The sequence below is a fragment of the Siphateles boraxobius genome, unplaced genomic scaffold (assembly GCF_051911475.1).
Source record: "Siphateles boraxobius isolate OS27281-9 unplaced genomic scaffold, OSU_SipBor_1 8, whole genome shotgun sequence".
Taxonomy (NCBI): Eukaryota; Metazoa; Chordata; class Actinopteri; order Cypriniformes; family Leuciscidae; genus Siphateles; species Siphateles boraxobius.
Genome location: NW_027509208.1, coordinates 21,451,747 through 21,474,586, shown reverse-complemented (window position 1 = coordinate 21,474,586; position 22,840 = coordinate 21,451,747). Strand labels below are relative to the sequence as shown.

At 39.5% G+C, this 22,840-nt stretch overlaps 1 protein-coding gene across 4 annotated transcripts; it reads left to right on the top strand.

Moving 5' to 3' along the window:
* Positions 1 to 221: 221 nt before the first annotated feature.
* On the top strand, positions 222 to 10,471 carry stxbp6l (syntaxin binding protein 6 (amisyn), like). 4 transcript variants are annotated; one of them, XM_077221024.1, is made up of 7 exons: positions 222 to 561; positions 1,904 to 2,060; positions 2,170 to 2,300; positions 2,372 to 2,615; positions 2,731 to 2,829; positions 8,363 to 8,559; positions 8,991 to 10,471. In XM_077221024.1, exons 2-7 carry the CDS (start codon positions 1,904 to 1,906, stop codon positions 9,009 to 9,011), a joined length of 849 nt encoding a protein of 282 aa, XP_077077139.1. In that variant the 5' UTR covers positions 222 to 561; the 3' UTR covers positions 9,012 to 10,471. The 4 variants fall into 4 exon arrangements, with proteins under 4 accessions (XP_077077139.1, XP_077077138.1, XP_077077137.1 ...); XM_077221023.1 differs by having other exon boundaries at positions 8,360 to 8,559; XM_077221022.1 differs by having other exon boundaries at positions 222 to 643.
* The last annotated feature ends 12,369 nt before the right edge of the window (positions 10,472 to 22,840 follow it).

Sequence of the window (22,840 nt, the reverse complement as noted above, 5' to 3'; positions counted from 1 at the left end):
ACAGGAATAAATTCAATTTGATAATATATTAAAAAAGAAAACAGGTTATTTTAAATTGTAATAATATTTCACAATACTAATGTTTTACTGTATTTGTAATCGAGCAAATGTTGAGCATTACGACTTTCAAAAACATAAAAAATAGTGTTGGGCCGAAACTTTTGAACGGTAATATTTTATTAGGCATTTATTTTTTTTTATTAAAAAAGATGTCTGTCCAAAAAAATCCTTACCAACCGGGCTGCACGTGATCCTCAGCGAGTGTGTTTGAGTGACTGTGGCTCTGTCTCAAGTCCAAGCCGTTACTCTCTGCATGTTTGAGCTCAGCTGACTCAAACTCTTCTGACCCCCTGAAGCGCTTTCTCAGTAGGCAGCTCACTGAGATATAGGACACAGCCTGTGGGTTTTCTCCGGGACTCTCCACACGTCCTGCAGTCTCTCAGCTGAACACATGCGGGATAAAGATGGCTTGAGAAACAGCAGATACAGACTGAGCTTCTGGAAACTTCTCACTGCTCTTTAAGGCTCGAGGGAGGAAGAAATCAGGAAGACAAGGAGAAGGTCTGTTGTTTTATCAGTTTATTCAAAGAGTTGTGTGGTTTTACGAATGCATAAAGTTTTTGGAAACCTTTTAGAGCAACAGGTGAGCTACGAGGTCTGTAATTTATTAACTTTTTAAGAAAAACATTTAACAATCGAATGTTAATAGTTTTAAACATCTCAATTAAAATGTAAACCCGTATTTATATATGTAGTGAATATTTCAAAATTGGCTACCTTAATTTAATATAGCCTATTTATAGATTACTTTCTCATTTTAGGTAATGTATTTTGACTACTTTTTACCTTAACTTATTTTAACTTAACTCATTATAACGTTAATTTGAATAGGATTGTAGGCTACCATATTGATAAAAATACGAAGAAAACGAAAATATATTCCATTCATGTTGTTGATAACAATGAAGTGCATTAAATATTACATTATAACAGTTTCCCAGACTGGAGTTTAATAAAAAGCGGTAAATTAATTAAATCATAAATTAAAGTAACTCATTTAAAAATGAAACCATTAAAATAAAACATTTACAAAAAAAAAAAAGTTTACCTGCATGTCATGTGACCATTAACCGACATCAGATAACCATGGACATAATTTTATTGTTTTTATTGGCTTAATTTTATTATTGAACTAACTTATTAACTTAAAATCTCAGGGCTTACTTCGAGTAAAGAATGTAAGGCAAAGCAGTTCAGCTGACACAAAAAACAACAAAAAAAGTTGATTCAAAAAATCCCTGCATTGCATGTAGATATAAAATGAAGTGACCTTGTACATTAGTTTGAATGCCAAAAGCATTCCAAAGACAGTAATGCGTGGTTAAATGAGTGATAATAATTCAAATAATAATTTAATTGTTCATCAGTAGCTGATTAGATGTGCAATATTGAGAAAAGTGAAATGATTTCCGTAAATCCAGTGATCAAATGATGTGGCTCTCAGTTTTCAGTGATAGTCACATGACTAGTGGCTGGTTTATGTGTGCGATTCCACAAACCTGGAAAACCTTCTGAAAAGATAAAACATACTTTTAGACAGGAAAATTTAAAACATAGGGTAAACAAGTAGAATCAATGAAATATGAATAGTTTACTGCCATTTTGCGAATAAAATAATAGAAAAGTAGTCATGTAGTCTGATTACAAATATTTTAAAATGTAATATAATCTAATTACAAGTACTTAATTTTTGGAATGATTACGTAATCCAAAGTACATTAAATCAATTAGCCTACTACCCAGCACTGTATATGCATTGATGTCAATAAGCCTAAATTCTATATTTCCTGTTGAGTGCAAAAATATACATTTATTGTTCATACATTGTGGAAATGTTTTCAAGATGAACATTCAGTCAGCAATCAGCCGTGAGATCTTTGTACCAAAAGATGAAAAGTTACTGGTAGCCATTGAGGTGAGGAGAAGGATGAAGAGGAAAGGACTGTCGTTCCTCAATACAAGTCGCAAGAGGGACTACTCAACTTTTCTGTGCTTGTCAGGTAATGTCTTTATAAGTATCTAAACTACTGAGCATGAGAAATAAGTTTATTGAGCTATCAGAAGTCTTGAAGTTTGATGGAGACATCATTGACTCGTGTTTCCATGTAGTTGCCAACAGTCAACCAGCTCAAGTCCTCATCACTAAAGTTAAGCGGTATCCGGGCACACGACAGTTTGCTAAAAGATCTCAGTGGTCTGTGGAGCAGCTTCGCCAGGTCAATGGCATCAACCCTGATAAGGTGACCATTCTTTTAAATGCAGCTTTTTATTCCCAGTATATTCCGTTATTCTGACTCTGAATATTTGTTAGGACACTCCTGAGTTCGACCTAGTGTTCGATCGCACCTCTGATCAATGGGTGGCCGGCTCAGCTGCAGAGAAATGCATGTTTGTGCAAGTTCTTTATCATGCTTGTCAGAACTACTGGGAGGCAAAGCTTGGCAAACCATCGACCCCTGGAGAACAGAAGATACCAGGAGCTCCGGAGGACAAGAAGAGCCCTGGTGCTCCATGTCAAACTAACTTTGTCAACTGTCAGCAAAAGCTAATGGGAGGTGAGTGTGTTCAGAAAGCCGGATCGCTGTATTGACCTCTTGGCAGAATTAATTTGTATGGACTGGAGAGCCTGAGATCTGTAAAAAAAACTAAATGTATTTTTCCATATTTTAGATGCTTGTTCTGTTAATATGGTCATCTACCGCTGCAAGATTTTTTTTAATAGAATGAAGAGCAGTATGACTGCAAACCAGGGTCTGCCTCAGCGTGAAGGTTAGTAGGATTTGTGTATGTGTGTGTGTTTTTGTGTGTGTGTTTACAAAATCATTGAGAACATGTTAGTGTGTTGTTGTTCTGAAAATAGTTTATACATTAAAAATGTTAAAAATAATTAATGACGGTGGTGCAGCCATCAAGTAAAAATATTATTTTAATACCTTTAAAGTCATGGACAATATGGGTACACATTCATAAATATTTACTTTTATTATAATAATAATAATAATAATAGTAATTGTTATTATTGTAAATATTTATTTTAAAAATTGCAGGTGTTTATTATTGTTATATTTGTTTTTATTATTTCTATTATTGCTAATAATAATTCTTTTTATTTAAATATTTATTTTCAATAACCCTTTTTAATAATAAATCATTTTCAAAAATGTTCAAGTATGCTTCTGTTTCTTACTATAATAATACATAATTTTCAAATATGTTCAAGGATGCTTCTTTTTAACAATTATTCTAAGATTTCTCAATAATTTTTTGTAGAATATTTATTTTATGCATAAAAATAATGATTTACTTTCAAGAATGCTAATTTTTTTTATTATAAATACAATAATTATAATTATTATTGCCGTCATTAAATGGCTTATTTTCAGTCATTACATCCTTTTTTAATGAGTCTTTTTTTGCTTCACTATGAGATCAGGATAGTTGTAACCTTGACATTTTTGGCTTTATTAAAATGTAAAATGAATTCAGAAATGAAAAACAATACGTTCATCAGTGAAGAGGTGTATTCAAGTCATCGTGTGTATATATGAATAGCATTTTCATTTACTAGAAAAAAAATGATCATTGACCCCTAGACAATGTATCACAAATCCATCTTTTAGGCAGTTCCATTGGTTTCCATCCGTTCCTGTCTGTGGAGTGTGGGTCAGATCAGTCAGAGTCCAGGCAGGAAGAGAGGGCGCTTTGTCGGCTGGTTGTTTGTAGTGTTGTGATAGATCTCTCGGCAGTGGCAGAGAATGGCTCCATTGCAAGAGGGCCCGATTAGTTCAGAGGCCACTTTGTTCAGATGAAGGCATGCGCGGGGACACAAAGACAGGCGTTGAGGAGGGGGAGAGGAGCGGAGATGAGTATAGTGGCACCAGCCTTCACAGCGGATCATGGATGAATGGTGTGTAATGAATGGGAGAGGTGCCAAGCTGCCCTGGAGGCGCAAAATGCAACGTCCCAGTCCACACACCTCAGCTCTAATCATATACTGCCATGTCTGTTTCTTTTTGCAGTTAATAAGATTAGTTAATGGCATTGCAGAATTACATTACAAGTGCAGATGATTCCAATCCATAGAATAAATAAGTGTATTATGTACAACTTCAGTGTTTCCCACAGATTAGAAAGCACTTTGTGTGTGTGTGTGTGTGGGGGGGTCAATGTCAGACCAGGGTGTGTCAAAATAATTCCTTTGTTAATTCGTTGCACAGAACTTTATTATATTAAATATAATCAAAAATGATTCACACCTTCACAAAATCCACATGCCCAACACAAAATCCACACATTAAACACCCTATACAAAATTAACACCCAATTCAAATTTCTTTACCTCTACAAAATCCACACGCCGTACCAAAAATCTACACTTTTAACATTTATGCATTTGGCAGACGCTTTTATCCAAAGCGACTTGCATTGCATTTCATGATTATACATTGCATGTTAGGGTTAGCATGCTAACATCATCTATACAAAATTCACACCCTATACAAATCCCACACCCTATACGAGGTTTAGTATAAATAGTCTACTTGCTCCAAAGTCTGCAACTTTTGTTAGAACACCTGATTTTGGGGGCTCGCTTCCTCATCCTCAACACGTGCCTTTTTCAGTGGCGGAAAATGCTTTTCAATACTCATCTTGATTGAAGCAGCAAACATTCAGTGTAAGAGTAAAAAAAATTACATAACATTATTTATAATAAGTTTATTTGATTCACAGCTGCTACATTATAGTGTTTTGACCCCGACAACCCAACTGCATTTTACCGCAAACTTGTGACTGGTTAAAGCAGCACTATGTAGTTTTTCAACCTTCATAATATATTTCCAAGACCCTTGAGATGGTACATCGACTTACAATAGGTTGAATGACACGTCTGCCATAGCCTGACAGTGTCTGTATCGCTTTTACTGGCACTATGTAACTTCGGGTTTCGGGTAGTAACATGAGCACAAAAAAAACTATACAAAATTCGACTGCTTTACGGCATACGTCACTTCCACCACTTCCTCGGATTCTGACGTGAGAGCCCAACTAGTATTTGATACCCGTCTGTATGTTGTTGTCATGGCGGAAGCAACAACTAAAGGGAAGAAGGCAAAGGTTTTGTCAGAGGAGACTAAAAAAAATAAAAGGGAGAGAGACAAATTAAAAGGCCGGACGAGGATCAATATTGGAGGGAGAGCAAGACAGTTTGAAGATGGCGAGAGTGTGCGCGCAATCTTAGATTGCACCCCCGTTATGCTTTGAAAGTTTTAGATGAGTAAGTCTCTCTCTCTCTCTCTCTCTCTCTCTCTCTCTCTCTCTCTCTCTCTCTCTCTCTCTCTCTTCTTTACGGAATCTATCTGGTCCTCCATTTATCTTCATGAATCAAGTAATGCTAGTAGAGTAGCGAATTATCAATCTGGTAGCTAGTAACGTTAAACACTAACATGCTAGTTTACGATGGTTATAATAAATAATCTTTCAGGATAACTATCCTTATGTCTGCAGGCTGATAGTCATGTTAGTTTATTTATTTTTCTGGTGAAAGGCTATTAGTCTTGCCTCAGTCTATAATGCAAATCGATTTTCAAATTTGCAGATTCATCTATGGTAGCTTGATATTATAATATTGACGATATATGGCTATTACCTACCACACAAACATTGAATTGAATTAGCATATCCATTATGTAAAACAGTAGCCAATTATATTCATATGACATGCTGAAATATATGCCAATGTACTCGCGAGAACTCAAGGCGGTATCGGCTTGTCAACAAATGCATGTGTTTCCCCTGGTGTAACCATGACAGATTTTACGACCGTAGTAGAAGACAATACTGTTTCCCAACTGTAGGGGGACCCCGAGAGCAAAAAAACGCAAAAAACGACATAGTGTTGCTTTAACTTTCTAAAGAAGACGCAATCCCTTGTTTGCTAAGGGTTGGGTCGGGACTCCAACATTAACACACTGACAACATTGTATTCAGAATATAAAATATTTTTTATTGCACCTCTTAATGTGTGATTGTGTAAAGGTGTTCATGAGATACCAACCTTTCGTGAACTTGTGAATTTCGCCAGCTGTCTTCTCTGCACCAAATAGGCCAAGCTTCCATGCTTCCAGGGATATGATCTTGTTTCGTGTGTGTGTGTGTGTGTGTGTGTGTGTGTGTGTGTGTGTGTGTGTGTGTGTGTGTGTGTGTGTGTGAGATAGTGAGTGAGACGCGTGAGTAACAGAGCGACGGAGGTAGAGCAGGGAAAGGAAATGCAGCTGAACGAATACGTTGCGTGTTTTAAATGGCGTTAAAAAAATAAATGAATAACGAAACGCAATATGTGGCGGCCGGTGTTGATTCTGTGGCGCACCATCACAAATTAGTCTATGCGTGGGAAACACTGCAACTTCACACACACTATACAAATCACACAGATTAATTACAAACAGTGTTGGGGAGTAACAAGTAACTCAAGTTACGTCATCGGATTACTTTTTGAAGTAACTAGTAAAGTAATGCATTCCTTTTTAAATTTACACATTATCTGACTGACTTCTTCAAAAGTAATTTTGATTTTTAATTTTTAAAAGTTACTTTTTCTCATTTATTGACTGACAGCTCTCTCCTGTCCCCATGTTGAGAGAATCGTGAGTAAGTGTGAGGGGTTTGTGCGCTGTGTGAACATGATGATTGTTGTAGTTGTACTAAATGTGAGCAGGCATTTACTCATCTCACTTGCTCAAAAGCAGATTTAGTATACAAAATGAATAAAAACAGTGAAATACAAACTCTGAATATTAACCAAACCTGCAATAATTAAATGTTAAATAACACAAATAAACTTTTATGTATTTAATCTCACTTTATTAAGCAATGTATTTGCTGCTGACCTTCGATAGTGTTGAACTTTCTTCTCCTGCATCCTGTTCTTCAGCAATCCAGAACAGATCTCACAAAGGTTTTTATTTTATTTTATTTACCTGCACCCTCTACAGTAGAGGTGGGAATTTGCATTTCCTTCATCCAGAGGCTTATTCATTTCACTTTTGGTGTGAAAGGGCCTTTACATTTGCCAAAATTAGAAACAAATTTTTATTAAAAAGCAAACACGCAAGCCCAGCCCAGGTGAGAAAAATAATGCTAAAAAAGTAGAGTAACATTACTTTCCATAAAAAGTATCTAAGTAACACAATATTGTAGCACGTAAGCGCACACGACAGTGAGAGACCTATCCCCGCCCCGAAGGCGCAAGGAAGCGATCCTCTCGTTCACCGGGGTGAACTCCAACACATGCCAGCTGAGCTGGATGGCTATAAGCAAACCCGCACAAGCCCGCCGCCTCTCACCATGGGCATCTCCAGAGAGGTAGAGAGTCCAGCCTCTCTCAAGGAGTGTGGTTCCTCAGCCCAAGCTGTGCGCGACTATCTCTAGTCGGTACCTCTCAACCTTTCGCACAAGCTCAGGCTCCTTCCTCGCCAGCGAGGTGACGTTCCACATCCCTAAAGCTAGTTTCCGTGTCCAGAGATCGGGTCGTCAGTCCCTCGCCTTCGACTACCGCCCGATCCACTATGCACAGGCCCTTTACGGTCCATCCTGCAGGTGGTGAGCCCACGGGAGGGCGGCCCCACGCATGCGAGCCCCAACCCCGAGCCTGGCTCCAGGGTGGGGCCCCGGCTGCGCCATGCCGGGCGACGTCTCGTTTTTTATAATGGGGTTCTGAACCGCTCTTAGTCTGACCCATCACCTAGGACTTGTTTGCCTGGGGAGACCCTACCAGGGGCATATAGCTCCGGACAACATAGCTCCTAGGATCATTCTGGTACTCAAACCCCTCCACCACGATAAGGTGACAGTACAAGGAGGGGACCAAAAATACAGTAAAATATTATTACAATTTAAAATAACATTTTTCTATTTGACTAGATAAAAAAAAAATGTATTCCTGTGATGCAAAGCTGAATGTTCTGCATCATTACTCCAGTCTTCAGAGTCACATGATCCTTCAGAAATCATTCTAATGATAATTTGCTGCTCAAGAAACATTCATTATTATTATCAATGTTGAAAACTGTTTTCTAGTAACGTGATACTTTTTCAGGATTCTTTGATGAATAGATTTGCTGAATCTTTTGTAATATTATAACTATCTTAAATGTTATCTTTTTTTTTATGTGTCCTTGCTTAATAAAAGTATTAATTTATTTAGAAAATAATAGTTAGCAGCTTTATGAATTCCCCAATAATTAATTCTTCCATATTAAGTTTATTTAGTATCTAATACAGTTTGTGCTTATTTCCTCAGCAGCAGCAGCTGTTAAAGCATCCAGGAGTAGGAGTAGGAGTAGGAGTAGCCCGTCCCCTCCGGCCGGGAGGAAGATGGGGAATGTAATGCGGAGGGCCAGTCAGGTTCTGAGTGAGCGCGGGGAGCGTCTGATGAGGGCGGAGGAGAAGACCGGACACTTCTTCCACGGAGCCAAGCAGTTTGCAGAAGCAGCTCAGAAGGTGAGCTGATCACAAGACCCATTCACTCCATATGAACTTCTTAAGTTCATGAAACTGTGCACTGTCATATGAACCAGTCAGTGATAGACAGTTGTAGTTTTTATTTTTTTATAAACTAAAATGTAAGTAATTGTAATTAAAATATGAAATGTTTAAACTATTAAGATGTACCAAACTGTTTTTTTTCAATGTAAAAGTTACTTTTTATCAATTGAATGCGTCCTTGCTGAATTATTATCTTCCTTTATAAAAAACAAAAAAACAACTCACTGACCCTAAACTTTTGAACAGTAGTGTAAAGAACCAGTTATGGGTGGGTTGAACCATTTGAAGAAGAAAAAAACAGCATTCGGTATAACTAGTAGCCATTTCAGTGAATTATATTTAATATGAATAATATTAAACATCCCATTTTCCCTTTATTCCCTCAGCTGGCTCTGAAGCAGATTTAGACGTGTTCTGGATGACCTGCCAATAAACTTTATTAAAACATAGCTTTTAATCCTCTGGTCGCTGGATATTTTGAAATGCAGCTTTCTCATCTAACTGCAAGCCACTGAGCAATTCAAGCAGCTGTGATGTGGTCTATCATGCTGTTCTGTCTCACCTGCAGATCTGTTCATTTTTAGCTTTTCAACTATAGCAGGTGGCAGATCCTCTTCTGCTGAGATGTGTTATTCCGCGAGACGATTTGTCTTGTTTGTTTTTTTTTCTTGGTGGTAGGAGTCTTAAAGGGATGGTTCTCCCAAAAATTTTAATTCTGTCTTTATTTGCTCACCATAAAGTTCCATCTTCTTTTGAACAGAAGATGAATGTTGGTAACCAAACAGTTGCTAGTCCCCATTGACTTCCATAGTGTAGAAAAAAAATACTATGAAAGTCAATGGGGATCAGAAACTGATTGGTTACCAACATTCTTCAAAACATCTTCTTTTTTGTTCAGCAGAAGAAATAAACTCATTCATGAACTGAAAGGAGAAATGCTGCACTTGTGTTGACTAATAATTTCAAATCTCTTTGTAGTCTCGTCTAAGTGGATTCATTTTTATTCAGCCAGCTGTACCATAATATTACTGTCATATTGTAATACTGCTACTTTTTGTATCTACACAGTGTGAATAGTTTTCTTCTCACATAGATTGCCACTTATGAGGTTGAGGTTCACTTTTGGTAACATGTACTAATTTAATGCACGATTTGCACTTTATTTTCTGAAGCTTTAACGACTGTAGTTTTTTTATTGTATTATTTATTCTTTTTCAGCACTGAAAGTAAAATGGTATTTAATATTTGACATTTAAGGGGGTTTCAGACAGATTCTTACAGATGATACTGGTTGTCTTAACAGAGGTATGTTACTTCAATATTTGTGCAACATTAGTTATGCGTATAACACATTGAAATGATATCCTCATGAATAACGGTACCGGCCCTCTGATGTTCAGTTCTGTTCTGATCACATGAGGAGGCTGCTTTTATCTGCTTTTTAGATTTAAGTTAATGAGAGATTCTGCATGCTGTTTTATAATTACAGCTATTCACTATGAACTCAATGTTCATCTATTTGAATGTGAATGTGTGTGGATAACACATTTTTGTTCTTCTGTCTTTGTCTCCTAATTCTGTGTAATGTTATAACAGTCAGTCCGCCTTGTTTGTGATTGTGATCATCAGTAGCAGGAGCAACATGTCATGAGAAGCCAGAGGGTGTTTTCCGCACAGAGTCGGACACCCTTCATGTATGTGTGATGTATCCTGCTTTCTGCAGTTCTCCTTATGTTGTCTTCGGTTTTATATTATGTGTGTAACAGAGAATTCTGTCTGTCCTGTCTTTGACTGCTCTTGTCTGCATTTAAGAACGTGTTAAATATGTAAACACCCATCATTTGCACAATAAATGAAATGGGACCAACTTCGGAAATGCCTATTATTACACAAAATATATGTGGTGGTTGTCTGTGCGCCTTCACACCACTAGAGCGCGCTCACGTACAACCAGTTCAACATGCTGCAGACAAGCATCTGTGTGTGTGTGTGTGTGTGTGTGTGTGTGTGTGTGTGTGAGAGAGAGAGAGAGAGAGAGAGAGAGAGAGAGAGAGAGAGAGATTTACTCATCTAAAACTTTCAAAGCATAACGGGGGTGCAATCTAAGATTCTTCAATATTTCTATGGCCATAATCGAATAAGCAATTTTGTGAAGCAGTTGAATGTTCTGACGGACAGATGTTCTTGATTCCATGCAGCTTGTGTGCTGTTTTCAGCAAAAGAGGGACATTATAAAATGCCATTCTGAAATTTATTTTTTCATTGTATAGTTTTAATTAAGCATTTCACTTAAACTCAATTTAAGCATATAATACATTAAAACGTGCATTTAACTTTAGTGTGTATGTGTATATATATACACACACACACAAGATCTTGACCAAAAATTGAAGCACCTCTTGATTGAAATAAATGTTGTGATGTTATTTCCATCAAGAAGTGCATGCATTTTTGGTCAAGATCTTGTATTGACAATGCAAGAGTCCAGCACTCTGTAAAGTCAGCTCTAGCACATCCCAAAGACTTTCAATGAAGTTAAGGACTCAGAGGTGCCAATTTATGTGTGAAAATTATTCTTAATGCTCTCTCCTAACCATTCTTTCACAATTTGAGCCTGATGAATCTTGGCATTATCATCATGGGATATGGCCATGATGTGTCTTCCTACATGGCTGTTTAAGAAATGAAAAGCTACACACTCCATCAGTTAGGATGAGACATCAGTAAGAACTGTTGCCAAACATATAACATGTTAGAAAAATAATAATCACTGTATACAATCATAGAATCTTAAGCATTTGCCTATTAAAATCCAAACAGCATTTTTTTTTTTGGCTAGGCAGTGTATAAATAATACATTTATGTGGGCGTATGTATACACCAATTATTACGAATATTCACCTGTTTTTTTTTTGACTTTTTCATATTTGTAGTTAATGCCAGATGTACAGTATACATACACATATTTATGTTTACTGGTGCATTTGTGTTGCCATTTACATTTTGGCAAAGTGTTGGCGCGTGAAGTGCGTGATGAACAGGCGCAGTGTGCAGCCGGTGACCTGCACGGTTGATGTGCTGCATTGCTGGATCAGCATCTACTACATGCAGGATCCTGCAGGATTATGTGCTTATGCTGTGACCAAATGAAGGTCAAGACTCACCGTTTGACTCTAGGATTGATGACTTGTAGGACTGTGCATGACACTGCACGATTTAATTTTCTCATTGCATAATCTGATGCGCTATAGATTATAACATAATCTGCCCCTCTGAAAAGCATTATGGTGATCAATCGATATGATTTAGCATTATTGCTGTGCATTGGGGTTGTGATATGACCCGGAAGATATATTTCCAGAAGCACAAAGCCTGAGGTGCAGGTCGTGACTTTCTGACAGTGAGACGGGAATTGAACATCAATCGTGTATCGACTGGCACAGGATCGTTCTCTTCAGTTTTAATGTTGGACCAGATCTTCAAATGACAACCAAATGGCCTTTAATGAATGTTGAATGGTAATTGACTTTAGAACTACCTTGGAAAGGTGCACACTTTTTTATAATTGGGTACTTCAGAGAGCATGTAATACAATGGACTTCATTTTTCTTAAATGGATAGTTCACCAAAAAAGCGTAAATTCGGACATCATTTACTCAACCTCATGTTCCAAAGTTTGTTCCAAACTTGTATGACCTTTGTTAATGATAAAAATGTTGATGTTAGTTTACAGTGCAGTAATTAATGTTAACATATACAACTTGTGATCTTAAAATTATATTAGGCCTAGTAAATGTTGAAATGAACAAATATGATTGATAAACAGTGTTGGGGAAAGTTACTTTTAAAAGTTATAAATTGCAAAATTACAATACTCCCTGAAAAAGGAACAATAATTGCATTACTTAGGGTCGATATTGTCCCCACCACTTTTTGAAACATCTCGCGACATGGATGTATGAAACAGAAAGAAACATCTCCATTTGATTAGCAATTAATTCGTCTGGGCCTGCTCTAGATGAGCATTCCGAGTGCGCCTCTTGCCTGGGCTACACCCACGCCGAGGCGGCACTTCTGGACTCCAGCTGCCCGCACTGTGAGAAGCTGAACATTGCGTCAGCCCTGAACTGTGCGCCTTGATCACGCTCTTCAGCGAACCTGCCTTTCCCTCATGTCGTTCCCGTCTTGAGCCGAGGTGAAAGAAGAAACGGAGTTACCAGGCTGAGAAGTGAGGTGGCAGCGGTCAGGGTAATGCTAGGCTCAGACTCCTGGAGGAAAGTGGTTGTGTCAGACACCCCCAAGACGGGCTAGGGTGCCCTGTGCGACGGGAGAATAGCCTTCGGCTCATGGGTGACCCCAATATCGAGTTGGCACATCAACCGCCTGGAGATGATGGTGATACTGGCCTTCAAGGAGTTCCAGCCGGAACTCAGGGGTCATCATGTCCTGGTCCTGGTGCCTTTATAAACCACCAATGAGGTCTCAGCTCCCGCCCTATGCACACGCTGGCGTACCGGCTTCTCTTTCGTTTGAGGAGCCTGGCATGTGAACCACCCTCTCTATGCGGAGGTTCCTCTGTGCCCATAGGAAAAGACATGCTGTCACACGGCGGACCTCCCCCGGAGGAATGGAGACCCCACCCCCAGGGGGTCAATGTTATATGGCATTCCTTCGGTCAGGCAGATGTTGATCTCTTTGCGATGGAAGAGAACTCCCACTTCCAAATATACTTCTCAAAGGAAATGGACATGCTGGCCCTGAAATTGCCTCGTCTGTGCCTTTATGCCTCCCCTCCAGTAGCCCTGCTTTCGCAGGTCATCAGTCGGATTCGGGAAGAAGCCTGTGCAGTTTTTTTGATGGCACCACACTGGCAGAACCAGCCCTGGTTCCCAGAATTAGTCCAGCTGGTGTCGGCAGCTCTGTGGCCCATGCCGCTAAAGAGAGACCTTCTCTCCCAGGAAGGAGGGATGATCTGGCACCCTCAACCAGATTTGTGGAACCTGCATGTTTGGCCCCTTGATCGGAACCGTCAGGCCTTCCCCAGCAAGTCATGAGAATGATCTCAGAGGCAAGGGCCCCTTCCACTAGGTGCCTATATGGCCAGAAATTTTCTATTTTCTCAAGCTGGTGCTTAGCTTGGAAAATAGACCCTGCTAAATGTGAGAACTGACACAGTATCACATTTTTGCAGGAGATGCTGGACAGTGGGTGCGTCCACTACACTGTCAAAGTATATGTAGTTGAAATCACTGCAGTTCACGCCCTGGTGGCCGACCAATCGATCGAGAAAAAACAACCTAGTCGTTAAGTTAATCGGGGGGCCTAGGAGGCTGTATCCCTCCCCTCCCGTGCTCGGCCTTATTTTGGGACCCCTCCACAGTCATTAGTCTCACTTCAGGGCACTCCCTTTGAGCCGCTCGAGTCAACTGAACTTCGGTCCCTCTTGCTTAAGACTTGTTTAGAGTTGGAGATCTGCAGGCTCTGTCTGTGGAACCTTCCTGTCTTGAGTTCCTGTCTTGAGTCCTCAGGCAGAGAAAAGGTTACGTGCCGAAAGTGCTTTCGACCCCGTTCAGATTGCAGGTGGAAGCGCTGTCAGCTCTTCCGCTTCCGAAGAACGAGCAGGCACATCAGGGCCCTTAGAGTGTATACTGAGCGTTCTAGCCGGTTCCAGCAATCTGAAATACAATTTGTCTGTGAAAAGCACAGACATGAACCAATCAGTCTTAAGGATTCTGAGAAAACAGGAGTTTTCCCCATACGTGTTAGTGAGCTAACTCAATGCTCGTTTCCGGTATCTTGGGGAACCATCAATGTTATCAGTTCTCTCTTGGCACAGACTACCGCTTCAATAAATCGCTTAACACCATTGCGGAGACTCTGTGCATTACAGTGAAATCACAAAACAAAATGCACTCAAACGTCTCCCTGCTCTTGATATACAATCATTGATTGAACACCTTTGGTAATTGTTTTTTTATGAGAAAAAAAAAAACTATACAAGGGTGGATTAGAACCCAGAACCTCTCTGACACGCTTAACAAAAGTTTTTTCACCAGACTTAAGGAATTACTTTACACGTTACTTAAAATATGTTGGTGTAAATTTAAAAGTAATGCATTACTTTACTCATTACTTGAAAAATGTAATCTGATTACATACCCCAAGTTATTCATAAAGGGATGTTCACACCAAGAACGATAACTACTGTATAACGATATCTATATAAGCGTCCACACCCGCGGACGATATCATTCACTTTATTCTAAGCACGTGCTTGTCTGTCACTTTAAATTCTCGAGCTCGTTACAGCAGGATGGATTCTGATTGGCTGTCAATGTTTTTATTGTTCATCAGCTGGATAAAATCGTTCTGAAAGTGATTCCAGTGATATTGTTCCTCTGTCCCGTTATCGTTATAGCTGTGATGTGAACTCTGCTATTTTTTAACATTGAGAATTTTTTTAGAACTAAATCTTTATAGTTATTATCCCTTGTGTGAACGGGCCTTATTCATACCTGTCAAGTTTTGGATTTGAAAATAAGGGAAATTTTCCGGCGCCCACCGCGAGCAGTCCCACCACCCCAAACCAAGCTCCAGTAACGTTATCCCTTACATTTTCAGACAAGTGTTATAGCTTAAATGAAAACACAAAAGGGTATATATGAAGAGCATTTATTTTAAAGGCTTATTTGCATATTTTCTGTTCATTTAACATTGCTTGTCTCATTTACATTTTATTTTCATTCCACACATTCTTTTAATTTCATATTGCTTTTCTTTTACAGCTTTTCTTTACATGTCACATAACTTTTATTTACTCTTTTAGTGAGTTGTTGTTCAAATTTGTTGCAGACTTTGCACTCTTTAACCTGTTAGGCTGCAACCCCACTTTTGAAAAATCCTCAGAAATGGCATACCCAAACTGAAACAGATAGCCTACAGTTCATAAACACTTTGCACTAAAAGCACAAGTATGATCTCATTTGAAAGCTGACACCTGGCAGTTTATTGTAAATGTAGAATTAATTATTGTCATAATGAAAAAATAGTTATTAATAGCTACAAAGTTTTGTAAAGTTATTAGAAATGTATTTTGTATGAAACATCTTCAAAGTTTCTGAGAATACAATAGTGGTCAAATACTGAAACTTGAGTGTTATATCTTAATGATGTATAGTGTGTCAAGGTAATAACATTAAATCTGATAGTAACTTTGAACTATTTAAACAAACAAAAAACGCTTCAGTGTGTCGGCGCACTGGCAACGGTTTAAACAGGTTTTAAGATGCTAAAGTCGCAGTTACAAAACGCGTGACTGACCCCTACCCTGCTCCTCTTCAGAAAATAAATTCGCTGTCCCATTGATCGCGGTATTTACATGCCTTCCGTCTCTGTCGTAGCGTCCACCATCCGTCTCCGATTTTTTTCTTTTCCCCCCCCGCGTTGTCACTCATCATCTGACCTCACACACTAACCTCGCGACAACTGCCACCTACAGTACCCACAGTACCTGTAGTAGGCTACTGCAGTTGGCAGTTATCGCGTGGCTAGTGACAGAGCTCAGATTGGGGATGTTTTTTTTTTTATCCGCCCGGGCCATTATTATTTTTTAATAGCGCAGGTTAAAATACGGGAGATTTACGGGAAAATACTAATACGGGAGGACGGCGGGAAAGAAGGGTTAAATACGGGACTTTCCCGGCCAAAACGGGATACTTGACAGGTATGGCCTTATTGCGTTACCCCCAACACTGTTAATAAATTATGTACAGGTAGAAGTATTGTACATTGTTAGTTTGTTAAATGCAGTTAACTAATGCATAAAGAAACCTTATTGTAAAGTGTTACCAGAAATAGCGCTGTCCATTGTCATCTTAGCTTCAAAACAATAATTTAAATATGTTTAAACATAAACGGCTCATAATGCCACCTCCTGATGAAAATTGTATTTGTCACTGGTGAAAATGAAAAACCTAGAAAAACCGATTAGTAGATGGAGAGATCATACACCCAGCACACAAACAACATCATTCTTACCCAGAGTTCTCTCTGTTCCAGACAAATGCTGTGTTAGGGATGGGGGAATAATAAAATTCAATTTGTTGTTCATAAGAAAACAGAGAGTAGAAGAGCAGGAGAGAGAGAGAGAGAGAGAGAGAGAGAGAGAGAGAGAGAGAGAGATATTGAGAGAGATTTAGGCCAGATGTTAGTTAACGGAAGAAAAGGGACAGGAGAGTGTTTGTGACTCTCTCTCTCTCTCTCTCTCTCTCTCTCTCTCTCTCTCTCTCTATATATATATATATATATATATATATATGTCTGTGTCGGAAGCCCATCAGGTCCCACACCAACGGATTAGATGAAATCTCAACGGATGTCCGACCCACCAACAGTCTCATTCAGGACAGAGAGTGCAGAGAGAAGAGATCGTACTTTATCAGACTTTTTGCAATAGTCAGGTATGCTCATATTCTAATTTCCAGTCTGTACCTACACAAGTTTAGCCCTCATAGATCTAACAGTTTGGGATGGGCAGCACACATAATCTAATGAATGTACAAGGCCTATTATATACAAATCTGATATTAGTGTTAAAGGAATAGCCTACTTATTCAATCTCCATATGATTGATTTACATTACAAATTAATTAAAGTGGTCGTTAGACATAGACTGATTGAGTAGAGTTAAATGTAGCCATAATCTCAGGATGAGTTAAAAGTCCTAAGTTAGTTGGCGCTGATAGCCTCGTGGGCAGTGCGTCAACATAGCACCATTGAGCTTCGGGTGACCGAGTTCGAGTCCGGGCTCAAGGACCTTTCCCGGTCCCGTCCCCCTCTCTCTCTCCCACTTCGCTTCCTGTCTACATACTGTCCTATCATAATATAAGGCAAAAATGCCAATAATAAAACTGTGCCAAGTTAGATTGGTTTAGAGTCAATAGAATATAAAGAAAAGGAAAAAGCTTTGTAAGTATCTATAGTGTAAATGTCATGGGCCATGTTGGAAGTTCAAATTGGTTCATGATGTTTTCATATAGTTTTGAAAAACCTTTATACCATTCTCAAAAAAAAAAAAAAATTCAAATCGAAACTGTAATGTGGTGTAAGTAACAAGTAACAGATTTTCCTTTCCACAATGTTTTCAAAATAAAATGTATTAAAAGTTTTTCACAAATATCATGAATTATTAATTTATAAATATAATGGATTTTATGTCCCTATAAAACTTTAAAACACTTGACAGGCTAATTCCCATGTCCCCAGTGTCAGGAAACGTGCAAGGCACGGTGCAAAAAGGTATGAGGACTCAAGTGCAGGAGAAGCGATCTTTATTACAAAAAGAAACAAACACAAAGCAAAACCCACGAGGGGGAAAAACACTGAATGAAACAAAACAAAAACAAACCTGAACGGGTAAAATATCACAGGGAACAGGAGACATTAAACAACGATCCGACAAAGACTGCAAACAAGAGGAGACTTAAGAAGGGAACAAATCAAGAGGGGACAGGTGGAAGAACTCAAACAATAATCAGGTAATGAGGGGGAGGGATCAGACAACGACAAGAGCACATGGCCCAAAATAACAAAACACCCATGTGCAACACAAGACAGGACAGGCATGTGACACCCAGTCATGTTTTTTCTACTTCACTTTGAAATAAAGGTTACACATAAATTTCAAAATGAGCAATTTTAAGTATTATTAATCTTTTTATTGTGATACACTTTTTTTTTTTATGTGCACAACCATTAAATTAGTTCATGTCCCTCAAACTCCAGTCCACCCTTTTACATTGGTGCTACTTGCCCTTTAAAATCTTAAGCAAATTATCTAAATCACATGACTTGCTAGTGACAATTTCCTTGGGGGAAAAGAAAATTAAAGAACAAAGTAAGTATCAGTCATAAAACTTTTTTTCTTTTCCTTATTCTTAGGAGACTTGTCTAATGGTGTAACACATTACATGTCCTTCGGTTGTCAATTTATTGCATGAAAATGCATGAAAATGTAAATTTTCAATTGGATTTTATGTAGCTATTAAAATAATAAGTTATTCTTCTTCTGGCATGTAGTTCGTTCCTTACTAGTAATGGGCTTTTTTAGTTTAAAATTCTCCGGTGAAACGACAGACCAGATTCTACAATCATTTAGTCCATTTAAACCCCAAATGATAGAAGTCCTGTACATCTCAACTTTAATATGTTTTTGAATAAATTGTGGAGTAGCAATGACCCCAATGTCACTGATCTGATAGTGTAGTGCTATTTAGGACACTTTTAGAGTCATGGAAAGAGTGTGGAGCAGCTGACAGAGCAGGTAGGGTTTTGCACTATCAGTTGATTTCTCACAGGCCTTTCGCCAGTGACTCTGCGATATCTCTCACAGTAGGGCCATATGGTTCTCTCCACCTTCCATCCCAGCCAAACCTCTGGTAACCTTCAAAATTCAAGTGCTGCCAAGCCTCCGTCCTCTGAGAGATCACTGTCTGTGTTACTGTCTCTCTTACCTGTCACTGTCTCTCTCTCTATTTGGACTGAGGAATACCCTGGTGGAGTTGCGTACGTGTTCTGATGTTATCGCTGGTTTATATATCATTACTCTCTTTTTCTCATGGCAGTCATTTCAAAAACTTTGCGTTTATCTTTTGTTACAGCTCGGTCTGGTTTTGAAATCAGTTTCCTATGTGGGTTAAAACAATGAGTGCATTTATGTATGGGACTAGAGCCAGGCAGAGGACAGTTTAGGTAAATAACAGGCAGTTCTAAGCTTCTTTGAAGATCACATCCTTAATCCCTCGGCTGGTGATTTATGAAGGGAGAGGTAAGTGTGCACGCCCGCATATGTTGGTTCATGGTCAGGACGCTGCACGGATATTGAGAGGTAGACACTTCACCGCGAGGTCAGCAGTGTTGATTTCATCGAAAGCATGGCTGAACCTCAGAGATTCTGTCAGTTGAATGTGACAGTTCTAAAAGTCAAATATGCTTCATATCTGTATATCAAACCATTCACAAGAGGCATTTTTTTTATTTTAGCTCTAATTTACTAATAAATATAGTTGTTAAATAGCAAATATAAAAAAATATATATAGCTAGTAAGTAGTTACAAACAGATCCACAGCAGAACCGTTACGCATTTCCGAGCACCTCAGTGGTATTTAGTTCATGAATGATTCCGTTCTTTTAACCTTAGCTGAGTGAATGATTCAACAAACCACTTGCTTCATCACTGAATGCATCAGTATTATTGAAGAAATAGGTTGAATTGATGACTCACTCATTAAGAAAGTGACTTGCCATCACCTACTGTTAGTTTTAGTTTCAAATGTAACATTTTAATTTAACTTTTTCCATCCTTTCATATTTTTATATTCAAAATGTGCATTCGTAGTGTAAATACAGTTATGCCATCTGAGTTGTGTAGATACATCTAAATGCCACTTCAGATGCAGCTTCTGTGCAAAGATGGATTTTGTTGATATTTCATTTGACTAGTAGAAGCATTATAGTGTCTTATTATTCTAATTGAATAGATTGAACAATGGGACAAATTTACTAGAAATGGAAAAGTTAATTTATGTCACAGCATCACACCAACTGTTATTTTACTCAGAAAGTTCTAAAGAGTAACTTTTTGTCAGTAACTTCCCGAAGTGCTTCTCGGTCAGATAGCATCATTAGGTTGAGTGTTATTATCTGAAGGAGGTCTTGAGGGCGATGTTGCCCCTAATCACTGATTGGAGGGTGTGTGCAGTGGCTTTTCCTCTGTTGCTATACAGGAGGTGATTGATTGGTAAGGTTTTGTTTGTATGTGATTAGCAGGGCTACATCATATTCTCAATTTTACTATTGTGAAAATGTGGTAGCTTTCCTACAGTTATTAAGAGTTAAAAGTGACATATTGACATTCTGCTCAAGGGTGCGTTTCACAAAAGCATTGTAAACCTAAGTTGATCGTAGAGACCATTTGTGGCAATTGTTCTATGATCAACTTAGGCTTTCAATGCTTTTGGGAAACACAGTCCAGATTGGTTAGATGGCTCAGTCTGTTGTGATTGGTCTACTCTGCTCTGACTGGTCAAATGGCCCAGTCTGTTCTGATTGGTCTACTCTGCTCTGATTGGCCAGATAGCTCAGTCTGTTGTAATTTGTCTACTGTGCTCTGATTGGCCAGATAGCTCAGTCTTTTGTGATTGGTCTGCTCTGATTGGTCAGATGGCTTAGTCTGTTGTGATTTGTCTGCTGTGTTCTGATTGATCAGATAGCTCAGTATGTTCTGATTGATCTACTCTGCTCTGATTGGTCAGGTGGCCCAGTCTGTTGTGATTGGTCTATTCTGCTCTGATTGGTCAAATGGCTTCGTCTGTTGTGATTGGTCTACTCTGCTCTGATTGGTCAGATAGCTCAGTCTGTTGTGATTGCTCTACTCTGCTCTGATTGGTCAGATGGCTTAGTCTGTTGTGATTGCTCTACTCTGTTCTGATTGGTGAGGTGGCCCAATCTGTTGTGATTGGTCTACTCTGCTCTGATTGGTCAGATAGCTTAGTCTGTTGTGATTGGTCTACTCTGTTCTGATTGGTCAGATGGCTCAGTCTGTTGTGATTGGTCTACTCTGCTCTGATTGATCAGATGGCTTAGTCTGTTGTGATTGGTCTACTCTGCTCTGATTGATTGGTCTACTCTGCTCTGATTGGTCAGATGGCTTAGTCTGTTTTGATTTGTCTACTCTGCTCTGATTGGTCAGACAGCCCAGTCTGTTTTGATTGGTCTATCACTTACATCGCATGTCAGTAACGAAACGCCTATTACCATGTCTGGATTTCAGCTACAGGTTATTTCTCAGCACTTGAAACACATTGATACAGACAGTAACAATGGCGTCAGTTTTACCATATCAATTCAATGTGGGTTAACCTTTGCTGCACAGGAAACAATGTCTTCTCAACATGTCTTAACATGAACCAAACTCTTCCAGGCCTCAGCTACATCTACTGTTTTTGAGGGTGGGTCAAAGTAGATGCTATTCACTGGAAGCCAGTGAAGATCATATGCGGGCATTATGCAAATGTATTACAAACCAACATAGGTTTGTGCAGGAAGTAAGACTGGAATTAACGATGACTTGTTTCAGACAATTCAGAATTGTTGTTTATTTTGGGAGACACGATAACGTCTCGGTAACATATGGTAACCCTCGTTCCCTGAAGGAGGGAACGGAACCTACGTCGTGACCGACGAATAGGAATCTCGCTAGAGAGTCCAATCTACTTAGAGTGAAACTAAACGAGCCAATGCACATTGGCATGCAATCATTTGCATCAGCTGTTCAGCCACACAGCACGGGTATATAATGAGCAGCAGGTGTGATTTGCACTTCGTTTTTTTGCTGAGGAGCCGAGCCGATGAGCAACCTTCCCAGGTGGGTCGCAGCAGATGTGGCAACGGGACGTACGTCTCTTTTCCCTCCTTCTGGGAACGAGGGTTACCATATGTAACCAAGACGTTCCCTATCAGTCGGTCACTCTCATCGTACGTAGTGACCAATGAATAGGAATCCCTAGCAAAGCGCCACAGCTGCTGTACCCCATCTAGCGCCCTGTGCAAGCCTCTACCCCTTCTTGTACTGCATATGAAATATTGGGTGACTTAGCCCAAGGTAAAGACACTGGCTTCCATTTAGGAGCGGCCATGGAAGAAATACACATATGGGATCCCCGCAGTGTCACACATAAGGGACCCAGCCTAGACCCAGTTCTCAAGGATTCAACGGATAAAGGCCTAGTGCCGGACGCTCCGCCATGTCCGGGCCGACGGTGTTGGATAGGCAGGGCACGCCTTGTGCTTGGTAAGCCAAGGCAATGGCATCCACTATCCAATGGGCCATCCTCAGCTTGGAGACAACATTTCCCTTCTGCTGGCCTCTGTAACAGACAAAGAGCTGATCTGAGGTCCTGAGACTTTGATTTATGTCCACTGTCCGCCTTTCTTGGGTACAATGAAGTAGGGATTGTTGTACCATGACCTCATATCGGCTGGAGGGACCAGCTCTATCGCGTCCTTTGCCAGTAGAACTGCGATCTATGCAGAAGAACCAGGCTCGCAGAGACCGTACAAGCGAGACCAGAGGAACTGCAGGCGTACCCGCAGTGGGGGCAGCAAGGTGGAACACAGAGACATGCCTCAGGAGGCTCTCTCTGGAGGGCGGCCCGTAGCGGTGTCTGAGTGTGCTGT

Bases quoted from the DNA above. Each gene is read 5' to 3' on its own strand.
- stxbp6l (XM_077221021.1), top strand. From the start codon at position 608: ATGCATAAAGTTTTTGGAAACCTTTTAGAGCAACAG. The intron at 2,061-2,169 runs GTAATGTCTTTA...GTTTCCATGTAG, and splicing joins AACTTTTCTGTGCTTGTCAG to TTGCCAACAGTCAACCAGCT. The intron at 8,560-8,990 runs GTGAGCTGATCA...TTATTCCCTCAG, and splicing joins TTGCAGAAGCAGCTCAGAAG to CTGGCTCTGAAGCAGATTTA.